Source organism: Thunnus albacares, chromosome 4 (genome assembly GCF_914725855.1).
Source record: "Thunnus albacares chromosome 4, fThuAlb1.1, whole genome shotgun sequence".
NCBI classification, from domain to species: Eukaryota; Metazoa; Chordata; class Actinopteri; order Scombriformes; family Scombridae; genus Thunnus; species Thunnus albacares.
This window is the reverse complement of record NC_058109.1, coordinates 8,010,062-8,038,012: the sequence shown is the minus strand read 5'-3', so window position 1 is coordinate 8,038,012 and position 27,951 is coordinate 8,010,062. Positions and strand designations below refer to the sequence as shown.

General features: G+C 38.9%; 2 protein-coding genes across 2 annotated transcripts; one reads left to right on the top strand and one right to left on the bottom strand.

Annotated features, from left to right (window-relative positions):
* Positions 1-30: 30 nt before the first annotated feature.
* On the bottom strand, positions 31-19,878 carry lmcd1 (LIM and cysteine-rich domains 1). Its single transcript, XM_044349992.1, has 7 exons — positions 19,143-19,878; positions 9,380-9,489; positions 8,591-8,846; positions 5,265-5,414; positions 4,811-5,062; positions 4,069-4,287; positions 31-2,864 (listed from the first exon to the last, which is right to left on the bottom strand). Exons 1-7 carry the CDS (start codon positions 19,167-19,169, stop codon positions 2,754-2,756), a joined length of 1,125 nt encoding a protein of 374 aa, XP_044205927.1. The 5' UTR covers positions 19,170-19,878; the 3' UTR covers positions 31-2,753.
* A 5,540-nt stretch (positions 19,879-25,418) lies between these two features.
* On the top strand, positions 25,419-27,633 carry LOC122981007 (nuclear factor 7, ovary-like). The gene has a single exon (XM_044349483.1). It carries the CDS (start codon positions 25,725-25,727, stop codon positions 27,168-27,170), a length of 1,446 nt encoding a protein of 481 aa, XP_044205418.1. The 5' UTR covers positions 25,419-25,724; the 3' UTR covers positions 27,171-27,633.
* Positions 27,634-27,951: the final 318 nt, after the last annotated feature.

Here is a 27,951-nt window from a genome sequence, read left to right as displayed (position 1 = left end):
CTCTTTAAAAAGATGATGGACAACAGGTTGTTCAATCAGAAGGAACTTTAATTCAAAGCAACAGACTGTCAAAACATGATCAGCAGAAAAATCTTTTTAAACTTGTTGACTTTTTTAATAAATGCCAAAACATGACATGCAACCATAACCTGAAATGGGATCATTGTTAATCCCTGCAGGTGAAAACATCATCACATTAAAACCTGTCATCTAGGCCAATATAAAAAACACCATTACTGCTGATATAAAACAGTAAATGTTGACTGTGTCATTCACTGTTCACTGTGGAATTCAGTCATTTTTGTCATTTTTTAGTGTTTTTCTGATTTATCCCACAAAAACAAGAATTAAGCATCGTTACCAAAACACCAATTCATTTGCACTTTACACAATTAGTGTCCAATACTTTTTACATACAACAGCAACAACTGGGAATTCTTTATAGTGAATAGTGAATGATGACAATTGTTAACACAGCATTAAACTTATTCATGTAAATCATGAGCTACTGCAGTTTCAATATCATGCTAGCTGCTCAAAAATATCCGGAACATGGCGACCTGCCAGTTTCTGGTCTGCTTAATTTCTACACATTATAACGAAAACTTAAATTGCCTTCACAGAGCGGATTTTTAGAAATCCTTGTTTATCATCCTACTCATAGAAAGATTATTAAAAATCTCTTCTGTACACATTTCAGAAGTGTATTATTTCATATTTGCCCCGTTTCCCCCTGCTAACAGTTTTTGGCTTAAATTAAGCTAAAGCTACATTGTATTGGAAGCAGGGAGATTAAACCAATATTAATATTTAATCTGATATTACTATATTCTACTGTATGTCATTTGCTGCCTGCGCCGGATAACATTGTATTGAACAGTATTGTTGTATATATGCTACATTTTTAGCTCATTGCATCAAAAAAAAAACAAACAACATTGCTAGCTAACTACAACTAAACACTTCGCATTTTGAGCAGCAATAAATTCAAAAAAGTAATTAAAGGATGAAAATCACGTGCAAATATCAGCTAATGTTATGCTGGCAGATTGTACTGGTGGATTTTTCAGCCTGTAAAAAGGACAGTATGGGTCTAAAATTCACAACCTATAGTTACATTTATGCCATTTAGTGGCTGTAGTAATTATCATGCTAGATAGTTAATGGACCAAAAAGTGGACTTTGCTGCTGGAGACCACCATTCGCTTCCTGTTTCCAACCACGAGTCAGGACATTTTTTTAATGTATCGTTGTGGTGTTTACTGTTGCCATAACGATGAAGGCTTTCACTTGAAATGTGGTTTCAAGTGATCAACCTTCATTTTAACCATGATCTTTCCTTAACCAAGTAGTTTCTGTGCCTAAGCCTAACTGGTATATTATGGTCCTATGGGTTGTTCTGGAGATCCTCTAGTTGTTCTTACTACAGCGTTTTGTAACTATAGATAATTTTTTGCTGGTTGAATTTTAGACCTTTACTGTTGTTTAATTATGAGGATTTTTATTCCATGGAACAAAACATAGTAAAGCTAGTTAGCCTCTGTGAAGTGTAGACTTCATATTTCAGCAAGAATACTCTGCAGCCAAAATAAATTTTGACCTTGTTTACCTCACAGTACTCTCTGTTTGGTTGACACATCAAACATTTTTTAATCTTTTGTTAAAATACAAAACTTTTTCAGAAATATAAGAGCATAATGCAGCATTTAGCAGCAGCAGATATCATGAAAGAGGTTAAATGCAAAATAAATCTGCAATTTGACTGAAATAACACGTAGGTACATGAATGAAAAGAGAAGAAAATTAAGAAAAAGTCATTAATGGTTGGTAAAACCAAAAATTTCTCTTTGTACAATTCGTACAACAAGCACGCGACTCAACTTAAATGTGGTTATTAAAAGGCAGATGGTTGAAATCTAGAAAAAAAATAGTGTAAAAATCCAGCAGAGCACTTTGTTAAGTAGCCTGCTAATTGTGAGATACTTTTTCCAGCCTGTCCAGTTCTCTGAGGTTTAAATCAACCGATGAGATATTTCTACCTTAAATAAATGTTAACAAGTGAAACACAAATCTGCACAGATTACACATGATGTTTTAGGAATACATTCTCATAGATGTTTAGCTCAGTTTTCCTTCAGTATTTTGATTGTTGTCTCTTTTTTCATTTATGTATCTATTTCTCATTTTATTTGACCATCTTATTTTTGCAGTAATTTGTTTCCTAAAATGTCAGGTTTGGTCTTCCGTACAAAGCTGCTGTTTGTATCTGAAATGCTGCAGGCTGAAACCAGCACATCTGGCTCACGTCACTGTCAGTACTTTAAGTGCTACTAAATCCACCAAATGTTTCTTTAAGTACTTTAAACACTAATGTGTCAACTAAACATTTCCTCAAGTACTTGAAACACCAGTAGGCTCAACTGAACAAGTCTATGAGTACTTCAGTGTCAGCTAAATGTCTTTAAGTGTTTTAAACACTGATAAATCAACTGGACATTTTTTTCTTTGTAGAATACCATATTTTAAATACTAATATGTCCACTAAACATATACTTTAAAGACTTACAGCTACTTATTTATTATTATTTATCCATTACGTCTCTTTCTCTTGTCAAGGCTTACATGCGAACCAACCAGTCAATTCTAAAATTCAATAGCTGAGCGCTATGTAATTTTGGTAATTTTGTTTTGGAGCATGGCTAAAACGTAATAATACTGAACGCCATATTGTATTTAATACTATATTATGTGCATCAGTGCTGACAGGGTGTATCCAGGTTTTGTCCGCATTTCCAGCAGCAGTAATGGTGATGATGCCATGTCCGTCCATCTTTTCCTGTGTGAAACGACTGGCAGAAGATCAACTGTGGAGGGAGAACAGAACAAAGGTCAAGAGGGATGTTAGAAAAGACTTAATAACATCAACAATGAAAAATAAATATTGTTATTTAACTGATAATGTTTGTAGGACTCAGGCAGCGAATGCTGTGAGTAACCATTATGGAATTACAATGTTTGAGTTAGGAAACATTGTTAGGAAGCTGTTAGGAAAAGGAATTTGGGTACCGAGAAGGAGCCTGATTCTGTTCAGTATGGAAAACAAAACTAAAATTGGAAACATCATCATAAGTATGATTCAATCTCTCATATTTATGGATTATGATCTTAATAATAAGACAAAATAATAAGAGGTGTGCTTGGATAAAGACCTTTTTATTTTGAGGTCTTTTCTTGTAATTGTGAGAAATTGTACAGTATAAGCAGGAAAATACCCTCAAAGTTGTTTGTTACATGATTGCAATGGATTTTTAATGTTTTTTATTTTATTTATTTATCTATTTGACAGGGACAACGCTCATTAATCAACAGGGAAAAAAGGAACTGTAAATGAGCCAGTTAGCCTGGAAGCTATTTTTGATCTCTTGTCCCTGGACAGAATTGAAGAGGCGACCTAAAATTAGAATAAAATGACATCTTGCAAAAGTCATGATACGCAACATAATTAACATGCGCAGACTAAAAGCAGTACACATCCACCAATCAAACAATGTCATGCACGACAAAATATGTGGAGGCTAAGAAGAGACTAAGGTCATTAGCCTCTGCATCATCCATTATAATCATGGAAAGAACAACTCACATAGCATACAGAAGTGGGCCACTTCAGGCAATGATGCGGCACTGCTGACCTTCTTCTGACCCAAACAAAATGGATTTGAGCCTGAAATGGCCAACGTGTAAAAAAGCAAATATGGCCCAAATATCCCAAATCAAATGTGCGCCTTTTTTGGTAAAGATGCAGTGGTCTCAGGTATGTGTATTCTGGATGTGGGCCAGTTCTGGTTTATCTGGTTTGTTCTTGGTTGACATACGGCTTGCTTGTGGCCCAGATCTCGGATCCCAAGTGGCATCATTCCACGCGGTATGTGGGCCGGGTGGAAATGCCGAAAGTGTCGGGCGTGGGCCGGATCTGGGCCACAGCAATTTTGCAATCCGTCCCCATGACTCATATTAAACATGTCTACAGGAAGTCAACAGGAAATTAAGTTCACCGAGACGTCATCTCACCTCGTCACAGCCTGAGCATCGCGGCCAGACCGTCTGACAGTAGTGTCGTCCGCAGAACAGCCTCTGATTGGACCAGAAGTAGACCAAATCCACCAATCCCTGGCCACACTCTGAACATACGAAGCAGGTAGGATGCCACAGGGCGCTATGGTAACCTGCGCGCTCAGTGTAAACAGCTGGACTCTCCTTGGCAACCTCACCGTGGCAACCAGTACATCGCTAGAGGACAAAGAGATGACAGAATATGAAAGTGAAAGAAGGTCATGGAGCAAATTACTGGAACAAGACATCTTCTAAGACGTGGTTTGAAAATTAATGGGGTCAGAAACATTACAGTGAGGCATTGTTTGTCCTCTCTTGACTTTGTTCTGGCCTTTGAACTTTGACTGAAATTTACAACTATTTTTGTTTAGTTGGGGTCAGTAGAGTTATATCTTAAGGGTCCAGATACAAGCAAACATGATAGAATCACAAAACCTTTTCTGAGTAAAAGAGGAGACTCAACAGAAATATTGCACCAAATGTGGTGGTTGTAAATCCAACTTAAGGATGTAAATTAGGCAGTGTTGACACCATTAAGTGTTTAAGGTCTTTTTGTGGTCTGCAGCCTACAGAATAACTGGACAGCTGATGTTTACTATCTGTCTGATACTTTGTCGCAGAAAAAGTTGGGTTTTTTTAAGCTGCATTCAAGATTACCAGGATTTAAACTTCAAAGATATCAGACGCATTATCTACTTACATATTCAGTCTTTGTGCTGTCATTTGTTCCATTAGTGGAACCAGCAGTGGAGGCAGCGTTGTTATTGGCTGAGCTGTGGTCTCGGTGCTCCAGAGCGTCCTTCTTGTCACTGTTGCTGCGGTCCTTGGCCTCCTTCGCTGTCCTCTGAATGGCTGCTTCCTTCAGAGCTCCGTCCTCACCAGGTAAAGCCACCTCCCCGACTCCCAGCACCTCCTGCTTGTACTGCTTCACAAACAGCAGCATGGAGGAAATCTGCAAGAGGACATAGACGTAAGAGATCAGAGTCAACTTGTACCAAGAATACATTTTTTGATTATTAACAATGGAGGTCTGTAGTTTAGGGACTTAATTAACAGTATAATTGTGCGTAATTAATGAGCTCTAATGATTTGGCTGGGGATCTAATATTAACATGTTGCCTGTGTTGTAGATAATCATGAGCAGAGCACTGTACCTCCTCCTCACTGGCCAGACTCTGGCACTTCATGGGGTCCTGATCGTAGGCGGGGAGTTGACTGAGGAGCTGCCTGCGTCGCTCCAACGCTCCATCTGTCCCCGAGACCGGACATTGACTCTCTGGGATCAGCTCCATGTACTGCATGGCCTGAGGGGGATCAGGAGACATAATAGTTGTAGTAAGTTTCAGTGTGACCCCAAATTCACACCAGACAAGACACATCAGGTGTTCAGCACTACTAAAACACCCTGTCAGCAGGAGCGATTACAAACTGTCGAACATCAGAAACAAAAATAGTTTTTCACTTGGCTCCATGATGAGTATACAGGTCCACTGTAGCTCCATATGTCCTCATTGAAACCAAGAAGCTTACAGTAAAACTCACAGCCTTGATCCATTGTTATGAATATAGTTAATAAGTTCATACATACATATAGACAGAAAGAGGATTGTGTGATTTAAACAGCTGCCTGTGTGATTATACTTCAATCAGAGAAAAAAAAAATAGACTCAGAATATCAAAAAACACAAAGCTTTGCATCTTGATGTGTGTCCCTTATGTTTTATATGTTTTCCACCACCCTCCTAGCATAGACCCATTTTTGTCTTTTTTAGTGGGGGACAGGGAATCTTTAGGGGGAGATAGCAGGTCAACGGTATATTCCATATAGAAGTTTTATACATCATCTGAACATAAAGATTAATTTGAGATGATGGTCAGCACTGTATGTCCACTTTTTCTAGTCATAAATCTGTAATAAACATTGTGTTTTGGTTATGATGGAAGAGTATGATGGCCATCGCCATGTTCAATAATGTCTCATAAGTTGTTGCAGCAATTTGTGGATTGATACTACCCCCTTATTGTCAATATAACTAGGAAAGCCAAACATACTCTGAATGCTCTAGGTCTCTAGTTTGTTGTTGTAAAGTTTCATGAGGCTGTGGTCATTTTATAGAGTGAGGTCAAGTTTCAAAAAATGGTCTCACCGCAATGAAATGGCTACTGTGGAGACTAACATCATCATACATGAATACAATTGGGCTTATTGAATCCACAAGACTCTCAGCTTTCCACTGAGACCCAATTTATGCAATTCCAAGACTGTTTAGGGACCCCAGTCTGCAGAAATATTCAAATACACCATTTTTAGAATAGGCGAAAATAACACATTTAGACTGCATGCAAAAAACTGCATGGGATTAGCATAAAGTGGGCATGTCTGTAAAGGGCAGACTTGTGGGTAACCATAGAACCCATTTTCATCCAGATATCTTGAGGTGAGAGGTCAAGGGACCCCTTTGAAATGGCCATGTTAGTTTATCCCTCACCAAAATTTTGCCTAACTTTGGAGCACTATTGCACTGATAAGCTATCATGCCATGGTTGGTACCAGTGGATGCTTTAGGTCTTCTAGTTTCATATGATACAAGAATCTTCACTGTAGCTTTAAAACTGAGCCTGCTACAGCCACTGAAAGACAGTGATGTCGGCCAAGGACGCCGGCATCCTCGGGGAGTTTAAGAGGTTAAATTACACACTAAAGACGACAGATTTTTGCAGCTCATTTATGGTCAAAGTTGAACAGATACTTTTTACCATCTGATCTTTATTTTGAATCCGTATTTCCTGAATCGAGTAGAGTACATTACCAGAAGAAAAACTGCTGCATTTCAGCACTTGCTTCAGGTTTTGGAGGAGGAATGACAGAAACAAATATGTGTTTGTATGTACAGATAAAGTCAGTAAATAAGGATATGCATCATTCAGAGACACAGGATGAGAATTAGAGGATATTACATTTGAGGAATCTCATCATATGTATAAAAGTTATAAAAGTTCATATCTAATGTCAAAAATGTACATAAAAAGACTGGATATTCACCAGTTCCAACTTTCAAGTTTTAAAAAAGCAACCTCAGTGCTAAAGTATTTATTACTGTTCAGTTTTAGTGATATGAGTGAGTCAAGGCTTTTGGAACCTGTTTGACATTTTTATAAACAATTATCACACTCAATTCTCCATGGTTGCCGGGACAAATTAGACACTGAGTGGAGAAAAGATAAAGAGAGACGGAAAATAATTGAATAACGTCTCCGGGTCTCTGCATTGGTCTCTGTCTATCCTTTGTCTTTATATGTCCATAATACATGCAGATCAATTTTTAAAAAAACATTTTTTTTTTCCTTCATTTTGGCACTTTGCTGTTTTTTCCCACCACTGAAATCTGAGCTTGTTGAACACACTCTCTCTTAAGTAGATAAATCAGATCTCACATTACAGAGACGTTACATTAAGACGTCAACTTTTCACTAACATGACCGGATGACATAATTCAATGTAGAAGAAATGTTCAGAAGCCAATTTGTGACTCAGACTTTCTGTGAGTTTATGTTTCAGTCGATCACTCAGGTGTTGTCAGTGACGTACCTGTGTTTTGTCAGATGACTGCACCACAGTAAGATAATGACTAACAGTCTACAGCTGTACTAACAGACTCTAGATTTGCATCATTTCACAGCAGAATACAAGTACACACATGTTAAATATTTTGAAAAGTGTGCTGTCTGTTTATACTTGTGTTACTAACGTTGTGGGGACATTTGTCTACACAGTCACATTGTGGGGACAAAAAGCAAGTCCCCATAACGTAAATCATTAAGGTCAAAACTTGGTTTAAGGTTAGGGTGAGTGTTAGGGTTAAGGTAAGTCTCCAGTAAATGAATATAAGTCAATGTAATGTCCTCTGAAGTGATGGAAACATGGCTGTGTGTGTGTGTGGAGAGAGAAATAGAGCTGGAGAACAGTCAGTGTTGGATCTGGATTTGTCTCTACAAGTTAAACCACAGTAATGTCCCCCTGCTATTCCCCTGCTGCGCTGCCGTGCTCAATAATCACTGTCATCATCATAATTATAGGCTGTGAAACCTGAAACAGACTTCAGTCTGTTTTTAATGGAAACCAGACGGAGTAGACTGTTCGACAGGCAGAGACGGCAGCAGAAATCAAATGAAACCAAAGAAATAAACTAAACTAACTAATAAAGAAATTCAAGTGGTAAACCTTTAGGAGGGGAATAAAATGTATCTTGCTGACTACATAATCTATATTTCCATTCATTATATTTGATGCATATACTGTTTTTTTTTACTTAACAGTGTTTAAGTGCAGAAGAACAGAAGTAATATAAAATAGTCATTTAAACAGACTGTTTTCATTCCTAAATCAAATGTTTTAATTTGTGAATCAGTGTTTTGACTTTACAAGCTGACACAGACTAACAGACTGCAGCGACCTCCTGTACTTCACTCCCATCCTCACCAGTTTCTGGTTGAGGCCGGCCGGCGCCCAGTCGTATGTCGTGGTATTGAAGGTCGGGTCTTTGCGTGACACCACCGGATTGGTCACGATCATACGGTTCCTCTTGTACATGCGAAGGCCGCCACCTCCTTTAACCTTTGCTGTCAAATGGGAGCAGGGCGAGTCTGCGAGCAGGCGTCCCATTCGCTGGTCGTCTTCCACATCAGTCCCGGGAGCGTGGTCGACCGTGCTGCAGCCACACGCCATGCAGGCTTTCCTGGTCAAAGTATGGAAGGGGAGACAAAAGACAGATATGTTATTTGACCAGCTTGGCTCTGTAGTAACATTTAGTGGCACCAGTAGGGAATGTGTCCTCCACACCAAGCAAATTTAACAAATGTTAAGTTCCTTATCTATCTACACAACATTAGCACATTTTACACTGTCATGTAGAAGATGAATGACTGGAAACAGTGGTGCCACACCGCTCGAGCTAGCAGTTAGCATGCTAAAATTAAATGGTTCAACTATGTACGGAGCTGTGAGGTAGGAGAAGCCGCTACTTCCAGAAGTATTTTCCGTAGGCTCTGTTTTAATACTGTACAGCACCAATTTTACTGGTTAACCAAGTGAACCATTAAATCAGTTTTATTTATGTATTAATGCAAGTGGTGTTTATTTAATGTATGTTATTTAATGAACTGATGAAACTGGGATCCTTTCATTATCTTTCTTTTCATTTCTATTTTTCAGGTGCAAAGAAATAATAATAATAAAAATTAAAAAAAAAAAAACAGTGAAGTGTTTTACCTCCAAGAATGTGGCTGAAATCCAGAGCAGCTCTCTTTACATACGAGACACACCACTGAACCTCCTCCTCCTCCTCCTCCTGCACCTCCTGCACTCTGCTTCACAGTCATCTGAGAGGAGAAACACAAAATATAGCAAAATCACAACTGATGGATGCACTTAAATAATTTGTTTGATTCTGATCATGTGAGGTTCCTACATTCTTACTGCATCAAAGGTCAGAGGTCACAACAGCCTGACAAAAAAATAGAACAAGTAAAAGAACAGATGAAAAGTTATGAATGATAAAGTTAAAAATACAAAACCATAATTGAATTGGTCTAACTAACAAGTATCATCTGTGTATCCAAAGCCTGATATATCTTATTCCTCTGTCTCACTGTTGTCCAAAAACTATTAAAAACACACATGTTCCTTTATTTCCATGAACACACACATCGTAGTCCACCGCTGAAAATAGTCCCTAACAAATGCACTATTACCTCCTGTTTGAGTGATTGATTGCTACAAAACTTCAGCGCTCAGCTGTTTTAGGAAATTATTGAGCCTTTAAAAAGATTGAATCTACATATCCATGATCCGTTTTTAAAGATTTATATCTTCAGTAGAAACCAAAGGGCTTCAGGCTGAATGCCACAGTGCAGGGTAGGGAAGTCAAGACATGACAAAAAAAATATAGACTAACAGCAGGTTTTAGTAAAATTATGATATGAAATAGCATATTTTTTCTTGTTTACTTTTACTTAGTATTTCAAGATAAATGATTTGTTTTATTTTTGTCATTACAAAACAAAATAGACTTCCATAAACATTAGATTTACTCAGCATCAGCTTTAAAATAATCCTATAAGATTCACTTTTATCTTATTTTTAGATTTGATTCCTGTTTCTTATAGAGGATTATCTTCTTAGTGATATTGTATTGGAATTTATTTTAGTTTTTGATGATTTCCTATGTAAAACGCAAAAAAGATAAAAATGTTGGTTTGTGATTTATTATGTGACATTATTTTGAGTAACACTCAAAAGTGCATTCAAGCAGCCAGTCGTTACCTCAGTGACACACACCTGCTGAGTCTGTGAGATTCATCTGCAGCTGACGAGGAGCCGGTTCGAGCTGGAAATAATCTACTTTTTCTGATGCAATAAAGGTTTAAACATTGAAGTAAGTGAAACCCTGATTAAAACATGGATCAAAGGGTGCGTGAGGGTGAAAGCTTATTCTTGACCTTGGAAATAGTAGTTTGACTGATTTTCCAAACCTTTCAATCATGTGATTTGGTTGAAAAGCTCCAGTATGTGGACTTTGAGTTAACCTCAAAGAACTGAGCCAAAACTAAACTGAACAAGCATGACAGCAGTTAGTTTGATGAGAACAAAAAACTTACAGTGCTGCTCTGAAAAACAAAGTCATTAGATGTTTGAATGACAACATCGTACGAGTTAACGGCGAAGAAAAAATAACTTCCTGGCAGCCTGAAGTGACAATGATGGTGAAGGCGTGTGAGGAGGTGTTAGATGAGAATTGTTGTTTTGAACATTTCTCAGTGAGTGTGGGAGGAAGAAAAGGGAGTTAACACCCCCCCACCCCCCCATACACACACACACACACACACACACACACACGCAGGATGGATGATCTCATTGGTCCACCCAGTGACATCATCATCACTGTACTGACAAACACTCCAGAGTCTTATCTGTCGTCCCAACACGTCTTTTTTCATTTCCTCCTTCTTCAGCTTCAGCTCTAAATATCTGTCTTTTTTTTTCAGCTCTTCTGCTCTTTTGTCTGTTTTCTAATTCGCTCCTTTCTTTTGTTTCTCTTCCTGCCATGGTTGTGCCTCCTCTCTCCTTTTATTTACTTTTTTTTATTATGTTTAAAAAGAAAAGAACATGGCTTCAATCGTCTTCCATACTTCGATGTTTTTAAGTAACCATAATGTTTTGCCTGTGATCAGTTAGTTATTTAACTTTAACAAATGTTATTAAAAGTCCCTAAAACAAATAATAGCTTTTTTCCTGGAGCTTTCAACCACATCTCACAGTCTTCTCACAGTTTGCTCAATTGTCATCAGGTAATACACGACTCACCCACTCATCATCCACTGATGAAGACTGTGAAATGTGATTGAAAGCTCTGTCAAGTTTTTTGAATTTATAAAACTAGTAAAAGTTCGATTGTTCTGTGGGTTTCTGGTCGACCTTTGACCTCTGTTAGAGTGATTTGTTTGTGCCTGTGTGTGTTTGTGTGTGTAAATATTTGAATCCTGACATTATTAATATATTTGGTGAATTCAAATAAAGCATTCAATGTACAGCTATTATTTTGAGGACCAATTTATGTTTAAAATCAGGACATTTTTGGAAAATGAGGACATTTAAGGTAAGAATTGGGTTCAGATTCAGTTTGGGGTTGGTTTCAGGCATTTAGTTGTGATGGTTAAGGTCAGGGTAAGGGGCTGGGGGATGCATTATGAAATAAAAAAGTTCAAATGTGTGTTTATGTGTGTGTGTGTGTGTGCAGGAAACAACACTCAGAGATGACTGACTGTTTTTCTCTGGCAAGAAACCCGACGACTGTTCTGCTAAAACAAGCCGCTGACAGACGTGCCCACCTGTCCATCTGTCACCAGGTATTAACAAGCACATCACTCCTGAGAGAGACATTCATACACGTAATATACTATATATGTAGAAGGGGGTGGGGGTGTATCTGTTGCTATAACAGCCTCCACTATTCTGGTTTCAGGCTCTCCATCAGATTTTGGAAACTGGCTGCAGGGATTTGCTCCCATTCAGCCACAAGAGCATCAGTGAGGTCCAACACTGATGCTGGATGACAAGGTTTGGCTCGCATTAGGCGTTCCAGTTCATCCCAAAGGTGTTGGATGGGGCTGAGCTGTCAGGACGCTGTGCAGGCCAGTCAAGTTCTTCCACACCAAACTGGGAAACCCATTTCTTTATGGATCTGGTTTTGCACACGTCGGCATTGTTATGATGAGGAATGTGTCTTCCCAAAACTACTGACACAGAGTTGGAAGCACAGAGTTATCGGAAATAACATTGTCTGCTGCAGCATTAAAAACGTCCCCGTCACTGGAAGTAAACGGCCAAAACCAGCAAATACCGACCAAGACCAAAAGTACAAAAAAGCATGTTAACACTTTTGGTCTGTCCACATACTTTTGGCAATGAAGCATTTTTGGACCACACTTTTTTTTTTGGTTACAGATAAAGACGCCAGCTTGTTGCGTTGATGCTAAAGTTGCAACAATTAGTCAATTAATCGATTTGCCAATCAAGAGAAAATTAATTGGCAACTATTTTGTTAATCGAATAATCGGATTAGCAATTTTTTTGAGCAAAAATGCTAAACATTTGCTGGTTGCAGCTTCTTTAATGTGAGAATATGAAGCTTTTCTGTGTCATAGACGATAGTAAACGTAATATCTTTGGATTTTGGACTGTTGATCAGATAAAACAAACATTTGAAGACGTCATTGTGGTCTCTAAGATATTATAAAGGGCATTTTTTTACTATTTTTGTTGTACAGAAAATATCAATTAATCAATTAATTGAGAAAATAATTGGCAGATTAATCGATAATGAAAATAATCGTTAGCTGCAGACCTAGTTGTTGCACATGGTCCTCGTGTTTGTAATGGGCTTAATTCTCAGAGAGCGTGACCTCAGGAGAGAGAGAGACAAGGTGTCATTAGCGGTGAGCGAGGACAGATGAGAGTACTCAGAGGTGTGAAGAGAGAGACATTGAGTGTGTGTGAAGCGACTATTGTTGATCGGCCCGTGTTGAAAAGGTCACGACGATGACTGCTGGAAAAGAGGCAGCTGAAGAAGAACAAGACTTCATTACATCCCTCTGGAATACGCTGACCGACAGAGAGTGTGTTTATTATTATGCTACTGAGCTGACACCAGTTAGCAGTCATCAGGACCAGTTACACTTTGCAGTTCAAACCTAAACCAGATTTAAAGGAACATTCCACTAAAACTCTGCTGTTGATGATGAACTTTACATCTTTGGCTCATTTTAGTATTTTAGTGTAATTTTCTTCTTCCTGTAGACGAGGGAGGCAGTAAGCTGTATGCTAAACTACATGCAAATTGTCAGCAGTCTAAGTGTGTTTTTGTGAGTATTGAGAGCCGAAGTGAAACCTGAACTTCCATGTTTTGCTCCGGAAGAATGAAAACATCATCAAAATCCCCCCTGACGTTTGTAGTAACGTAAATAACGTAAAAATCCAGAGCCTTTCCCAACAGCATGTTGTGTTGTTCATTCCATGGGTTTAGATAAAGACAGTAATAAAAAAATCTAATATTATTGTTTATTGAAGGTTTCTGTTTTTCCCATAAGCCTTTGACCACTGAGGGTTAAACGTCACAGCTTCACGTGAAGTGTTCATGGGCGAGTCAAGGGTCACGGTTATTTCAGACGTGCCTGTAATAACAGCAGAACAGAGAGGACTGAAGATGTTTTTAGGCAGCATGAGATTACAGCTAAAAAATTAAAAGTAACTTTGTCACAAGTCACAAAGGTTCCAGCTTCTGATAGTAACTGCTGTAGTGGATGCAGATTTTTCTTGAATATGGAAAGTAAACTCCAGGAACACGCTTACTTTTTTTCAGATGAAAGAAAGATGAAAGACATTGCATTGAGTTACAGAAGCTAGTGTAACAGATGCTGGACAGGAAGTGATGTCATGACGTCAGCTCTCTACACTCACTGTGACTCTTATAGGAGGAGTTTGTGAGCCACAATTCAACACATTTCCTGAGTTGGGAAGTCGTTCTTCCGACTTCAGTGTGTTCATGAGCTTTTAAGCTGTAATGTGGAAACAATATGTGTTGTATTTTGTCTCAGACTTGTTGCTACACCAGTACTTTCCATAAAACCACTAAAATATTGCTTTACCTGACTTGTTATCAGCCTTCACACTAATAAATAAGTTTTCTAACTAATCTAGGTCACTCTACGTGGACAGCAACTAACGGTTACAACCTAAAACCATATTACAAATTACATGTGAGCAAAATTATTGATGTGAAATACGTGAATTAGTACAAAGTTTCTCACCATCAATCAAACATTTACTTTCGTCCACCTTGTGTCTGCATATATGACGTCAACATTCAGCAAGTCGTGTACCAAAATTTCCGTCAACTTTCCGAGTTGTTGTTCCGATTTGAGGGAGCGTTCAAGTGAATTTTCCCAGTGGGGAACTCATTTTTCTGATTATTCCGACACCACATGAACGCCACATCAGAGCAGATGTGACTCAGAAGTTCCTCCAAATAAGAAACCTTCAACCAATCATGAGTCAGCTGACATGATGCAGGTCTTGGATTCTTAAACTGACCAACTTTTATAACATTTCTTTGTACACACACCACAAATGGTTTCTACGGTTTCTTTTTTAAATATTTTTTTGGGACATTTTATGCATTCCCCAGATGGACACAAACCAAGGGCGTTTCAGTTCATGAACGGTACTTTAACCCTTAGACCACCAGGATGCCATCTGAAGTTCCTTTAAACATGACAAACCCACAGAGTAATGCTAACACAAGTATGGAAGTTAGTTAAAAATGTGTAGTTAAAAAAAGAAACATGACATCGACACACAAGGCAGAGTCAGATATGTGACTGGCTGTGCCCGGTTTGTCTTGACCGACAAAGATTTTGTGATAAAAAGTGGAATATGACTCGGAATGCTAATTGGAAAAAATGCTGTTTCCAAAACAGACTTTGGGAAAAATGACATTTTGAAATAAAAAAAAACAGCTGGACTGAAATATAAATGACCTGGAATTATCTTATTATTATGAAAACAATCAGGAAATAACATGAAATAACATGTCATGATTATAAGCTGTATTAACTGTTCTGTGTGTATTTTTGTTTTATACTTATTCTTTGTGTATAATGACTCATTTCCATTGCCTTGTGATTGACAATGTTTATCTGATTCTGAAAATTATTGGATTATTTTGACTGTATCTAACCATATAATTATATATACTGTATTTATTAAATTATTGTTAACACACTGGATATCTATTGTTTTTCAGCCGCTCCATGTTTGCTCTCTAGTTTATAGCAAATAACAGTAACTATGATTCTGCATTATTGAAGGATTTAAAGCTTTTTAGCTTCAGTACAAACACTTCTTCAGTTTAATTCCTCTGCTGTCAGGTGATCACTGACCACCTTCACTTGGTTTGTTTGAGTTGTCTTAACCACAAATACTGAACAGTACAGTATCATGTTGCTCTGAATGAGAACATTTGCCAAACATGAGCCAAACTAGAAATGCATTTTTTCAGAAAGAGGGAAATGTGTAGCGGCTCTATATTTAGGAGTCTGATAAGGCGAGTATGTTGTAGGTGGATCAGACTCAGGCTGAACCACGATGAGTAATTCTAAACATCTCTGCTATGTGAAGAGGAAACTGTAGGAAACAGTGTGAGATAAGACGCTTGAGGTCACACAGTGTGAGTCGACCTGCTGCATTTAAGGTCCTGAGTTTGGGTCTGAGCCCAGACTTTTGTCACATGGCATCCTAGATATTTCCTGTTATTATCCATTTACTGCAGAATTAGAAAATATGCCACAGATGAGCTGGCATTTACAGAAAGTATAAACAAATGAGATACCATTCAGAAAGAGAAGGACAGTTTGATAAGATGGGAGAGGTGAAGATTAAGTCCCCTTCAACTCAAAAATGTGTTTTTCCTCTTGTTGCTACAGTTGGATGTTTGGGCTTCACTGTGCAGAATGATGTATGTGCGGAGTTTGGCACTCGAAGACTGTTTTCACATTCATCTGCTGAAAGTGGAAAGTTTCTCTGTGCTCATTGAAAATTAGATTTTCAGGGGCGGGCCTATGAAAAGGATTTGTGACATCTCAACTAGTTTGGAAGCCAATCGTGGTTCAATATTCAAGTTACACAACTGTGATGTGGAAACTTGAAACGTCCAGTGCACAAACACTGAGAATAGACTCTACAGTGAAGTAGGAGACATCTTGTGTCCAACAGTTCAATTTCCCAAATGAAATATATTTGCATATTAATAGATTCTAAATTTTTAATGGAGGGAGATGGAGTAGATGTCATTTCAAGGATTTTAACGTGGTAAAAGACACAAATTAGCGTGCAGAGTATCTTTAAATGTCTCTGGAAACTGTCTTTGCATTTTTTCTTTGTATAAATTTATCTATTCTGAGATTTTTTGTTTGTATTTTGGTTATAGACATACCTCCCCTCACTCCTGAAACCCATTTCGTTTGTGTGTTAGGGGTTATTTCCAGCCTGGTGATGGCTGTTTTTCCAGCTCCAGGGGGCGGCGGGATCAAACCCCCCCGACAGGTGACACTGATCTGTCAGGTTATCAGCCACAGACTGATGTGACCTCTGGACGAACAACCAGAGGCTGAATTACAGGAGGGATCTGAAAGAGACAAACTGTACGCGGCTGCCAGAACAGACCCAGCGGGGGGAACAAGGTCCTCGTGTTCACGGATCACCTTCAACGACTGAGTTAGAAATCTCCAGCTGTTTGAAATGGATCAGATGTAAACAAGCCCAAGAGATTTGTCCGAACTGATTTTAAAATATCTTTAACTGCAGCATATACATGTAAAAACAATCGAAATCAACAGTAACAGAATGAAATAAACCTGAAAAGGTCTATAAAATCGCTTCCACCCTTCACGCCAGTTAATTTAATTTCTGCAGCGAGAGTCTGTAGCAGGTCCAGGTTTTTTTTTTTTTTTTGAGTCAAGTAATCCCTCATGAGCTGCCATGAGGCCATCACTCAAACTGACATTTTGGCTGGTACAATAACTGTTGCAGTAAATTACTTTTAGCAGAGTGTCTTTGTACAAAGCAAATTATTATATTGCATAACTTCACTATGATTTATCAAGAGAATCTTAAAAACTTAAAAAACTATTTGTCTGTTCATAATGGAGATTAATTTGGCAGCTAAGACACACTTTTTCACACAGAGTTCTTTGGGTTAAGAGGAGTATTATGAATGTAGTCTGATCAGTACCAGTCCAAGAGCCACACGCACATTGTTTTATTAAAGACTGCAGAAGACAGAAAATATCAACATCCGACACTGAACTCGTCATCCGGTGTTGTCTTCTGTATTATTTCGTTTGAGTGAACTCCACTATGAAAACTACCGTACAGAGAGGCAGTTTACAGAATGTAAATACTCTGAATAGTAATGAGATTTGATATGAAAATCTTAAGCATTATAACTTTAAGTTTGCCTGTTTCCAGACCTCAGAATTGCTGATCACATTTCAGATTTTCTCATTGATTCAAACAGATCTGGTGTTATGTTCACTGACAGCAGTTTTCTCTGATTGGGGGATCAACTGACCAATCAGAGATTAGTTGGCAGAATTAAAGGGGGCATATCATGCACATTTCCAGGTCTATATTTATCTACTGGGGCTCTACTGGAATATATTTGCATGATTTACAGTTGAAAAAAAATCCTTATTTATCTTATACTGGCCGTTTATGCAGCCCCTTAGTTCAGCCTCTGTCTGAAACAGGCCGTTTTAGCTCCCGTCTCTTTAAGGCGCCCCTCACGATGAGCCCACTCTGCTCTGATTGGTTAGCTTCTGGAAGCTCTGTGTCACGACAGACTTCTGGCCGCTCTGGAGGCTACATCAACAAACAATAGTAGTAGGATTTCACTTTTTTTGTTATTCTTCACTCAAAAAGTGAACTTCTCAAATACATCCATACATGTTCGAGCCTGAATCCAATCTGAAATATGTGATTGGACAATGTGAACAACACATGCAACAACCTTACAACAATTTTATCAGCAAAGGCTATGGAGCAGATGTGTTTTTGTGGGCATGTGGGAACAATCTAGAGCAGGTTGAAGCCCTGGCTTTTGATTTGCTGGGAGTATTGTGCATATGTTCACCTCAAGGTTTGAACATTTGAAAAAGTTTAACATACACATCCGACTTCATAACAGAAATAAAATCACAAAAATCATGATATGGAGACGTCATCTTCCTACATAACTAGCTAGCTACTTGGCTACCTATCAATCGCATCCAAAAATAGCCACAAAATGATAACAAGTGTGGATGAGATGGATGCAGATACAGGTGCAGGTTGTTATTACAGAAATAACAACTCTTAAATCAACATGAAATGTTAACCTGACTGCTCCTAGCAACCGCTACCAAAGGGTTGGTGCTAGATTGGATCAGACGAAGGGACGATTTTATGCATTGTGTTTCTTCATTGTGCACATAACCCTAACCTTAACCTTCACCCTAACCTTCACCTTAACCTTCACCTAAACTTGCGAGAGTTCATCCCTCCAGCTGATCCAACCTAGCATTTACCCTACCACAGCTTCTGTGACAATTCAAAATGACGGGACTGAAATGTCAAATGTTTTCTTTCAAACTGAAATAAAATAACATGACTACAGTCGTGACTGAATAATGAAACAAAACAGAGATTAAGTCTGATTATCAACTCAGCTTTCTGCAGCTATGCTAACAATGTAGAGAAATATGAGATGTGTCTGAGGGCTGAATTCAGTAAAGTTTCTTTACCTCACAGTTTCTCTAGAGGCAACATCACCTCAGACTAAGTGACCCTCTGACCCTTGACCTCCACGTTTCAGTTGTTAATCTGGAAGTAGCTATAAATAAGGATTTAAGCTGTGTAGATGTAAACGTGTCTGTCTTACCTTTTCCATGGCTGAGCTCACGTCCATGTTGTTCAGCGTCTGTCGGTGGTTCGAGTCCTCAGCTGCTCAGCTCTCTCTCCCTCTGCTCTTCCAGAACAATGAGGCTTTAAATTCCTCTCTTGTCGACCACACTTCCTCTCTCCCCGCCCACCGTCGCTCCTGGCCCGCTGCAATTTAACCGTCTAGCCTTTCATCTCATTCCTGCTGAGCAACATCAACCCTTTTCTTTACTTCTTCACTCTCACTGCAAAGTCTTTTTCCTCTTCTCTACCTGGTTCCACACTTCACTTTCAACCTCAGTTTTCTCTTTTTTCTTTCCCTTTTCAGATTTTTATAAACTCTCAACAGCAACAAAACTCACCTTTCTCGTCTTAAACTGTGGACTTTTCCTTTCTCTTCAGTTTTTTTTTTTTTTTTTCCACTCTTGCCTCCTGATTCGTCCTGTTGCCAGCTCTCCTTCTCCACCCTCTGCAACATGAACTGAGCTGGTTTCTTCACCTCCTGATTTTGTTCCAACATGCCGCTGAAGGGATTTATCTCCCAACACTTTCTCACAGCAAAACAGCAGCTCCCTCATTCACCTCTGTCTCTGTGTCTGGCACTGCTGAGGAGTGGAGACGTACTGTGGAATTCACTCTGCTTTGCTAAACGTTACAGGTACTTGCAATGTTACAGCTGCAGACCGTGCAGCAGCAGACTGGCAGTAATCAGGGAGATTTATAGTCTTACAAACAGCAGCTGTACTGTTGCTGATGACTCTCTGTTGCAGAACAGCACATCAGACTACTTCAGTCCCGGTCCTCAGCAGACTGGTGGACACGCTGGGGCAGCGAGGCCTGACTGGACTGTTTGTGTTTTCACTCTGAGACAAAGACAGAGAGTGCCTTGAGGGATTCCCTGCTCGCACTCTGCCAGCCAATCAGAGTGAGCTGAAAAAGTCCCTGACCAATAGGAATGTCAGAGTTTCCTCCTCCTCCTCTCATTCTGCAGCTTTTCATTGTGGGGTTCAGGAGAATGTAGACCTCAGAGGGCCAAACAGAGTCATACAGGGCACCTGGGCATAGCAGAGTCAGACAGGGCTGAATGGTGCTAAACACAGACAGATTCAAGGACTTTCATTGTCACCACAGTTACATTTATACATTTCAGTTTCAGATGCTACTTATGAAGAAATAAAATTGTGTTTCCCAGACTTGATGAAAAGATTTCATAAATGCAACAGGTATTCAAACTTCAGAAGAATTTAAAATGAAGGTTTAAAATATATTAAAAAAATAAATAAAGAATAGAGAATGTTAGGAATATAGTGTGCATGGTTGAAATGGTATAGAGGCATTGAAAAACTGTAGCAGCATTCATGAACATGGATTGTGCAAAAGATATATACATATATTTGGCTAATGTAGTTCCACTTAATAATTCCGCCTCTTAATAATCTGAATAAAACTGTAAGAAACATTAACGTAAAAGACGCTTATATTTGAATAACAGAAAGCCAAACAGATAGATGACATTAACAACGTGTTGGTCAAGTCAAGTCAGTTTTATTTGTATATTTCAATAACAAAAATCACAGATTTGCTTCAGGGGGTTTTACAGTCTGTACAGCAATATCTCCTGCTGCATCTTTCTCTACCTTTGTTTCCTGTCATCTCTTTTGCTATAATAAAGGGCTAACGTTTTTAAAAAGCACAAGAACGTGTTGTCAATGTGGAAACAACATGTGATTTGATGTTTTTGGCCTCCTTGACTTATCGTATATTTGCCATCAGACTTTTATTTAACGCCCGTTCAACTGAGGTGTAGTCACGTGAATCAGATGGGTGTGTGCAATATATGCATTCCATAACTGTGTGTCCAGTGCGTTCAAGATTCATCACCAGACCAAACTCAATTCCACAGAGAGAGGCCACATAAAAGAGGGAATACTGGGAACAATGGAAACACTGGGATTACTGGACTACTGGAATACTGCCACTTCAACCTTCTGCTGATTCCACATTATAAAGACGAGTTTTAGAGGAGCTACGACTCAAAGTGAAATTAACATTAAGGGAACTTTCGAGACTGTGGAACTTAATCTGTCTGCTGTGTTTTCTGCGTCACACAGAGACAAAATGTTTTCTCAATCAGAAAACGATCTCTCCTGTCCTGTCTGTCATGACATCTTTAATGATCCAGTTGTCCTGACATGCAGCCACAGCTTCTGTAAAAATGTGTGAAGAACTGTTGGAGAGAGAAACAAACTCGGGAATGTCCAGTTTGTAAGGAAAGAAATTTATTGATTGATCCTCCTCATAACTTGGCATTAAGGAACCTGTGTGAGGCCTTCTTACTGGAGAGAGATCAAACAGCTTCAGCAGGATTTGAGGATCTCTGCAGTCTGCACTCTGAGAAACTCAAACTCTTCTGTCTGGACCATCAGCAGCCAGTGTGTGTTGTCTGCAGAGATTCAAAAACACACACCAACCACAGATTCAGACCCATCAATGAAGCTGAATGAATGAAGCTCTGAGAGAGGAAGAGGAGCAGAAGAGTCAGATGATGAAGGAGAAGATTAAGGCTCTGAGCAGAGAGATAACAGCTCTGTCAGACACAATCAGAGCCACAGAGGAGGAGCTGAGCGCTGAAGGCGTCTCATTCCTGCAGAACTACAAGGCTGCAGTGGAAAGAGTCCAGCAGCGCCCCCTGCTGGATGATCCAGAGCTGGTCTCAGGAGCTCTGATAGATGTGGCCAAACACCTGGGCAACCTGACCTTCAACATCTGGAACAAGATGAGGGAGATGGTCTCCTACACTCCTGTGATTCTGGATCCAAACACTGCTCATCCAGAACTCATCCTGTCTGAAGATCTGACCAGTGTGAAATGTGGAGAGAAACAGAAGCTTCCTGAAAACCCAGAGAGGTTTGACTATCACCCCTGTGTCCTGAGCTCTCAGGGCTTTAACTCTGGGACTCACAGCTGGGATGTTGAGTTTAGACATGATAAATTCTGGGGTGTGGGTGTGGTAAAGCAATCTGATCAAAAAAAGGGACAAATACCAACTGGATACTGGGAAGTGCATCTCCTTGATGGAAAATACACAGCAGTCTCTCCGCCACTCTCTGATAAAGTTCTCTCAGTGAAGAAGAAGCTGCAGAGGATCAGAGTTCATCTGGACTGGAACAGAGGAAAACTGTCATTCTCTGATCCTGATACTAACACACACATACACACCTTCACACACACCTTCACCGATGTTTCTATACATCTGCACCATGAATGAACTCCCACTGAAGATATTACCAGTAACAGTCTCTGTAACGATGGAACAGCTCACAGTCCCTTCATTTACAGGCTTATTGCAAATTCTTGACAGGTTTTAGCTAAGCATGTCATTTATTCTTTTCAGGTTGAGTAAGGCTACTCAGAAATGCCATCATTTAGCATTTCAGTGATATTACACATGTAAATGTGTTGTTTTTTTGCCATTATGTCCACAGGTTGTCAACTATAGGCAAATAATGATAATGGGACACTCAAGCCTTACATCTCTCAAAAGAGTATACTGTCAAAAAATCTTTTAAGCATAGGTTTTTATTACTTGTACTGTTTGTTTTTGTGTTTTTTCTTATTTCCAACTGGGATCAATATATATGTTGAGTCACTTGCTATGTCCCAGTGTCATACTACATACTAATTGTATACAGTATGTACTATTATTCTGTTCTTTATGAATCAAAATGTGACTTTGGAAATCGACCTTCACTTAGACAAAAATGTTTTACAAAAAAAACAATACACATTTTTTGTTCTCTGAGGCGCTTTTGCACAGTTCATTGTGGGACAACAATAGTAAACATCAACGATGCACACAAACATCAGGTATTTTTTGGTTTGCATACTGACTTGTTTGAGTACTTATCTGTGTCACTTTTCCAGTTCACTACATATACTGCACATTTAAAATATATATATATTTCTTTACATTTTGGAGAATCTGCACCATGAAAAGCTGCATTACTTGTTTACACTGTAGCTACAACAGTTTCTGGATTATTGTTGATACTGAAGAAAAAGACATTTGATGAAGGGGCTTTTCCAAGTTCTGTTCTGGTTTAAGTGAGTTATGACTCTGAGAAGAATTGATGCAGTTTTTGATGTGAAATGTATAAACTGATTACTAATGTAGAAAAAGAAGGAAGCAGAAGATAAGATAAGAAGAAGAAAACATGTATTTTTAGCCCTGAGAGATTCTCTGCTCGCACTCTGCAACCCTGAAAAAGTCCCCGACCAATAAGAATATCAGAGTTTCCTCCTCCTCCTCTCATTCTGCAGCTTTTCATTGTGTGGTTCAGGTTGAATGTAGACCACAGAGGGCCAAACAGAGTCACACAGGGCACTGGGCATAAAAGAGCCAGGCAGGGCTGAAAGGTGCTAAACACAGACAGATTCAAGGATTCAAGGACCTTTATTGTCACCACAGTAACATTTATACTTTTCAGTTTCAAATAATACCTATAAGAAAATGAAATTGCATTTCCCAGGTTTGCTTAAAAGGTAACATAAATGCAACAGGTATTCAAACTTTAGAAGAATTTAAAATGAATGTTTACAAAAATATTTTTAAAAATAAATAAAGAATAGAGAATATAAAGAATGTAAAGAATATAGTGTGCATGGTTAAACTGGTATAGAGGCATTGAAAAACTGTAGCAGCATTCATGCGCATGGATTGTGCAAAAGATGTATACATATATTCAGCTGATGTTCTACAATATGGGAATACAGAATAGACAGAGAGCAGTAGTGCAAGAGGATCAGGTGATCAATAACTGACCACACAACTTTATCGAAGTAGATAGTCCATAGTCCAAGAGTTCCACTTAATGTCCCGTCATTCAATACATGTGTTGTCAATACATTAACGTGTTAGCACATAGACAACATACGGACAATATGTTACCAATAAATTGATAACATGTTTTAATTTTCATGTGTCAGCAAATCATTAACACATGACAGCAAATAAATGAATGAATAAGGACATTTATTGCATCTCCAGTAGTTTTTATGATCAGTGAGTGTTTATAACACATTTAAGAAATTCTGCACATCTAAAATTTCTGCATATGCCAGCGTGTTTTCTCAACATACTTACTGTGTGAAGCTTTCACTTTAACATTTTTTAACATTATTTTCATTCATAGTCTTCATACGCTGGGCAGAAGACATGTGTAAAGCCATCTAACTCTTGCCTCTCCACTAATAAATGTTTACGATCTAACGGTATTTCATAATCAAAGACAACTAGATAAGACATCATTGAAATCATTATTGTTTGCAGAATTAAAGTGAATCAGTTTCCAACAAGTACAGGCCAGTTTGTTGCAACAGGGAAATATTATAAAACTTCAGACATAAAGGCACAACCCAAATACAGAGCCAAATTAGCCCCAGTATTGAATTGAAAACAGGATTGCAACCTGCTATCACTCTCACACTGACTGAATGATCTTAATACAAGAAGTAAAGTTAAATATTAACATGAACTTAATCTAATTGTTTAAACCTTATTTTGACACTGCCAAAGCTTTATTTGGATCAGTAATGTAAAACTGATCAAAACACTGTAGTAAACTGATCATAATAATGATCTAATAATGATTTAATAATGTTTTGGATACAAGAAATAGTCGCTCAAACTATTCAGCCAACACTAATAGTTTAAATACAATGCTAATAATGTGAAATTTCAAAATTACAGATGAAAACCTTTTAACTCTAGGCCGTCCTCATGTCCAGGCCCTGGCCTGGGTACTTAGTTTCATTATTTCCCTCACTATGACCCCACTGTTTGCCACCACACTTCCATATAAGGCGTTTTCACCTCTGAGATCCGTCCTCTGCACGGCGTCCTCTCCCACCGGGAGCGTTTCAGAAGCGGAGCGTCTTGACCGCGGGGGACCCATCCGCCTTTTAAATTCAGTTGCACTGCTACTACAGTAATTACGTCAGCCTAGTCAAAGCTGAAAAAGCGCCATTAGGCTACCGTAATTACTACAGTAGCAGGGCAACTAAACTGCCCGATTTTGTTAACTTGCTCAGATTTCGTCAATTTGGTCATTTTCCTTGATTTTTGTCCTTCTACCAAGTTAAGTTGGCGACGTAGTGAAATGGTTTCTTTATTTGTATGTTTTAATTGTGTTTATTATTGATATACGATCGGGTGTCTGCGCAGGGTGTTTTATTTTGAAAATTTACCGGCTGCTCTATGCTGTTTCTGTGTCTGACGTCTTGCCAAGTTCGATCTACTCTGTGCAACTTGACCGCGGATGTATAATAAAGATATAAAATACATCCATATAATAATAAATCAGTTAGCTTGACGCGGCTACCTTCAAAAACACACTGGAACACTGGAAACACTGGGATTACTGGACTACTGGAATACTGCTACTTCAACCTTCTGCTGACTCTACATTATAAAGAAGAATTTTAGAGGTACGACTGAAAGTGAAAGTAACTTTAACGTACGTTGACTTTCGAAGAAGAGGAACTTAATCTGTCTGCTGTGTTTTCTGCGTCACACAGAGACAAAATGTTTTCTCAATCAGAAAACGATCTCTCCTGTCCCATCTGTCAGGACATCTTTACAGATCCAGTTGTCCTGACATGCAGCCACAGCTTCTGTAAAGCATGTGTGCAGAACTGGTGGAGAGAGAAACAAACTCTGGAGTGTCCAGTTTGTAGGGAGAGACATTTATTGATTGATCCTCCTCATAATTTGGCATTAAAGAACTTGTGTGAGACCTTCTTACTGGAGAGAGATCGAAGAGCTTCAGGAGCGCCGGAGACTCGCTGCAGTCTGCACTCTGAGAAATTCAAACTCTTCTGTCTGGACCATCAGCAGCCAGTGTGTCTCATCTGTAGAGATTCAAAAATACACAGCAACCACAGATTCAGACCCATCAATGAAGCCGTGCTGGGTCACAGAGAGGAGCTCCAGAAAACCCTGAAGATCTTACAGGAGAAACTGAAGCTCGTTAGAAAAGTTAAAAGAAACTGCCATCAAATAGCAGAACACATTAAGATCCAGGCCAGAGACACAGATAAACAGATTAAGGAGCAGTTTAAGAAGCTTCAACAGTTTCTTCGAGAGGAAGAGGAGGCCAGGATCGCTGCTCTGTGTGAGGAAGAGGATCAGAAGAGTCAGATGATGAAGGAGAAAATTGAGACTCTGAGTAAAGAGATAGCGGCTCTTTCGGACATAATCAGAGCCACAGAGGAGGAGCTGAGAGCTGAAGACGTCTTATTACTGCAGAATTACAAGGCTGCAGTGGAAAGAGTCCAGCAGCGCCCCCTGCTGGATGATCCAGAGCTGGTCTCAGGAGCTCTGATAGATGTAGCTGAACACCTGGGCAACCTGACCTTCAACATCTGGAACAAGATGAAGGAGATGGTCTCCTACACTCCTGTGATTCTGAATCCAAACACCGCCGACCCAGAACTTATCCTGTCTGAAGATCTGACCAGTGTGAGATGTGGAGAGAAACAGAAGCTTCCTGAAAACCCAGAGAGGTTTGACTATCACCCCTGTGTCCTGGGCTCTCAGGGCTTTAACTCTGGGACTCACAGCTGGGACGTTGAGGTTAGACATGATAAATTCTGGGGTGTGGGTGTGATAAATGAATCTGTTGGAAGCAAGGGACAAATAGCGGCTGGATACTGGGAAATAAGTCTCCTTAATGGAAAATACACAGCAGTCTCTCCGCCACTCTCTAATAAAGTTCTCTCAGTGGAGAAGAAGCTGCAGAGGATCAGAGTTCATCTGGACTGGAACAGAGGAAAACTGTCATTCTCTGATCCTGATACTAACACACACATACACACCTTCACACACACCTTCACTGAGAGGCTGTTTCCTTACATCGGCACCATGAATGAACTCCCACTGAAGATATTACCAGTTACAGTCTCTGTAACAATGGAACAGCACACAGTCCCTTCATTTACATGCTTGTGGCCTGGTCCCTTCAGGTCCTAGATGGGCTTACCATGTAATACTTTCAGGTTAAGTAAAGCTGCTCAGATATGCCGTCATTTAGTAGAAGGAAAGGAACATTATTAAGGATGAAGCAGTAAGAGGAGAGTGAGTTATTGATTTAAAAAGATGATTTGTAATGCTCAGGGTACACAAAATGATTTTCAGGGAAAAAAATGATAATCGGTATTAACCATGAAATGGAATTATCTATACATGATTGTATTGTGACTGAAAATGTTAAATTACTTATTTATAATTCTATGATTATGTTGATTAATGTTGATGTAATGATGCTGTATATGTATTTATACAAAAGATGTTTTACCCAATTTGAAGGGTTTTTTTTTACCAGTATGTCCACAGTTTGTCAACACAGCAAATGTCTGTATATGAATGAATAGGGAGTGATGTATATAAGTGTTCTGGGATAAACTGTGATGATAATGGGACACTCGGAGCCTTACTTCTGCCATAAAAAATGTACAAAAAATGTAAATCTTCTAAGCATAGGTTTTATGACTTCTATTGTCTATTTTTTTAAATTTCCATTTTTTCCACTTACTGTGTTCTAATTGCATACTACATAATAATTAATAATTAGTACATAAAATGTGGCTTCAGAAATCCACTGGTACTTTAACTTCATAAAAGCAAAAATGCCAAACAAGCAAAGTGTTTCCAGCTTCTTTAATGCCAGGTTTTCCTGCTTTTCTCTGCTTTATATAATTGTAAATGGAATATTTTTGGGTTTTAGGCAAAACAAGACATTTGAAGATGTCAC

Bases quoted from the DNA above. Each gene is read 5' to 3' on its own strand.
- lmcd1 (XM_044349992.1), bottom strand. From the start codon at position 19,169: ATGGACGTGAGCTCAGCCATGGAAAAG. The intron at 9,490-19,142 runs GTAAGACAGACA...TTCTCCTCTCAG, and splicing joins TGAGCTCAGCCATGGAAAAG to ATGACTGTGAAGCAGAGTGC. The intron at 5,063-5,264 runs GTACAGTGCTCT...GTCCTCTTGCAG, and splicing joins GTCTGGCCAGTGAGGAGGAG to ATTTCCTCCATGCTGCTGTT.
- LOC122981007 (XM_044349483.1), top strand. From the start codon at position 25,725: ATGTTTTCTCAATCAGAAAACGATCTCTCCTGTCCCATCTGTCAGGAC.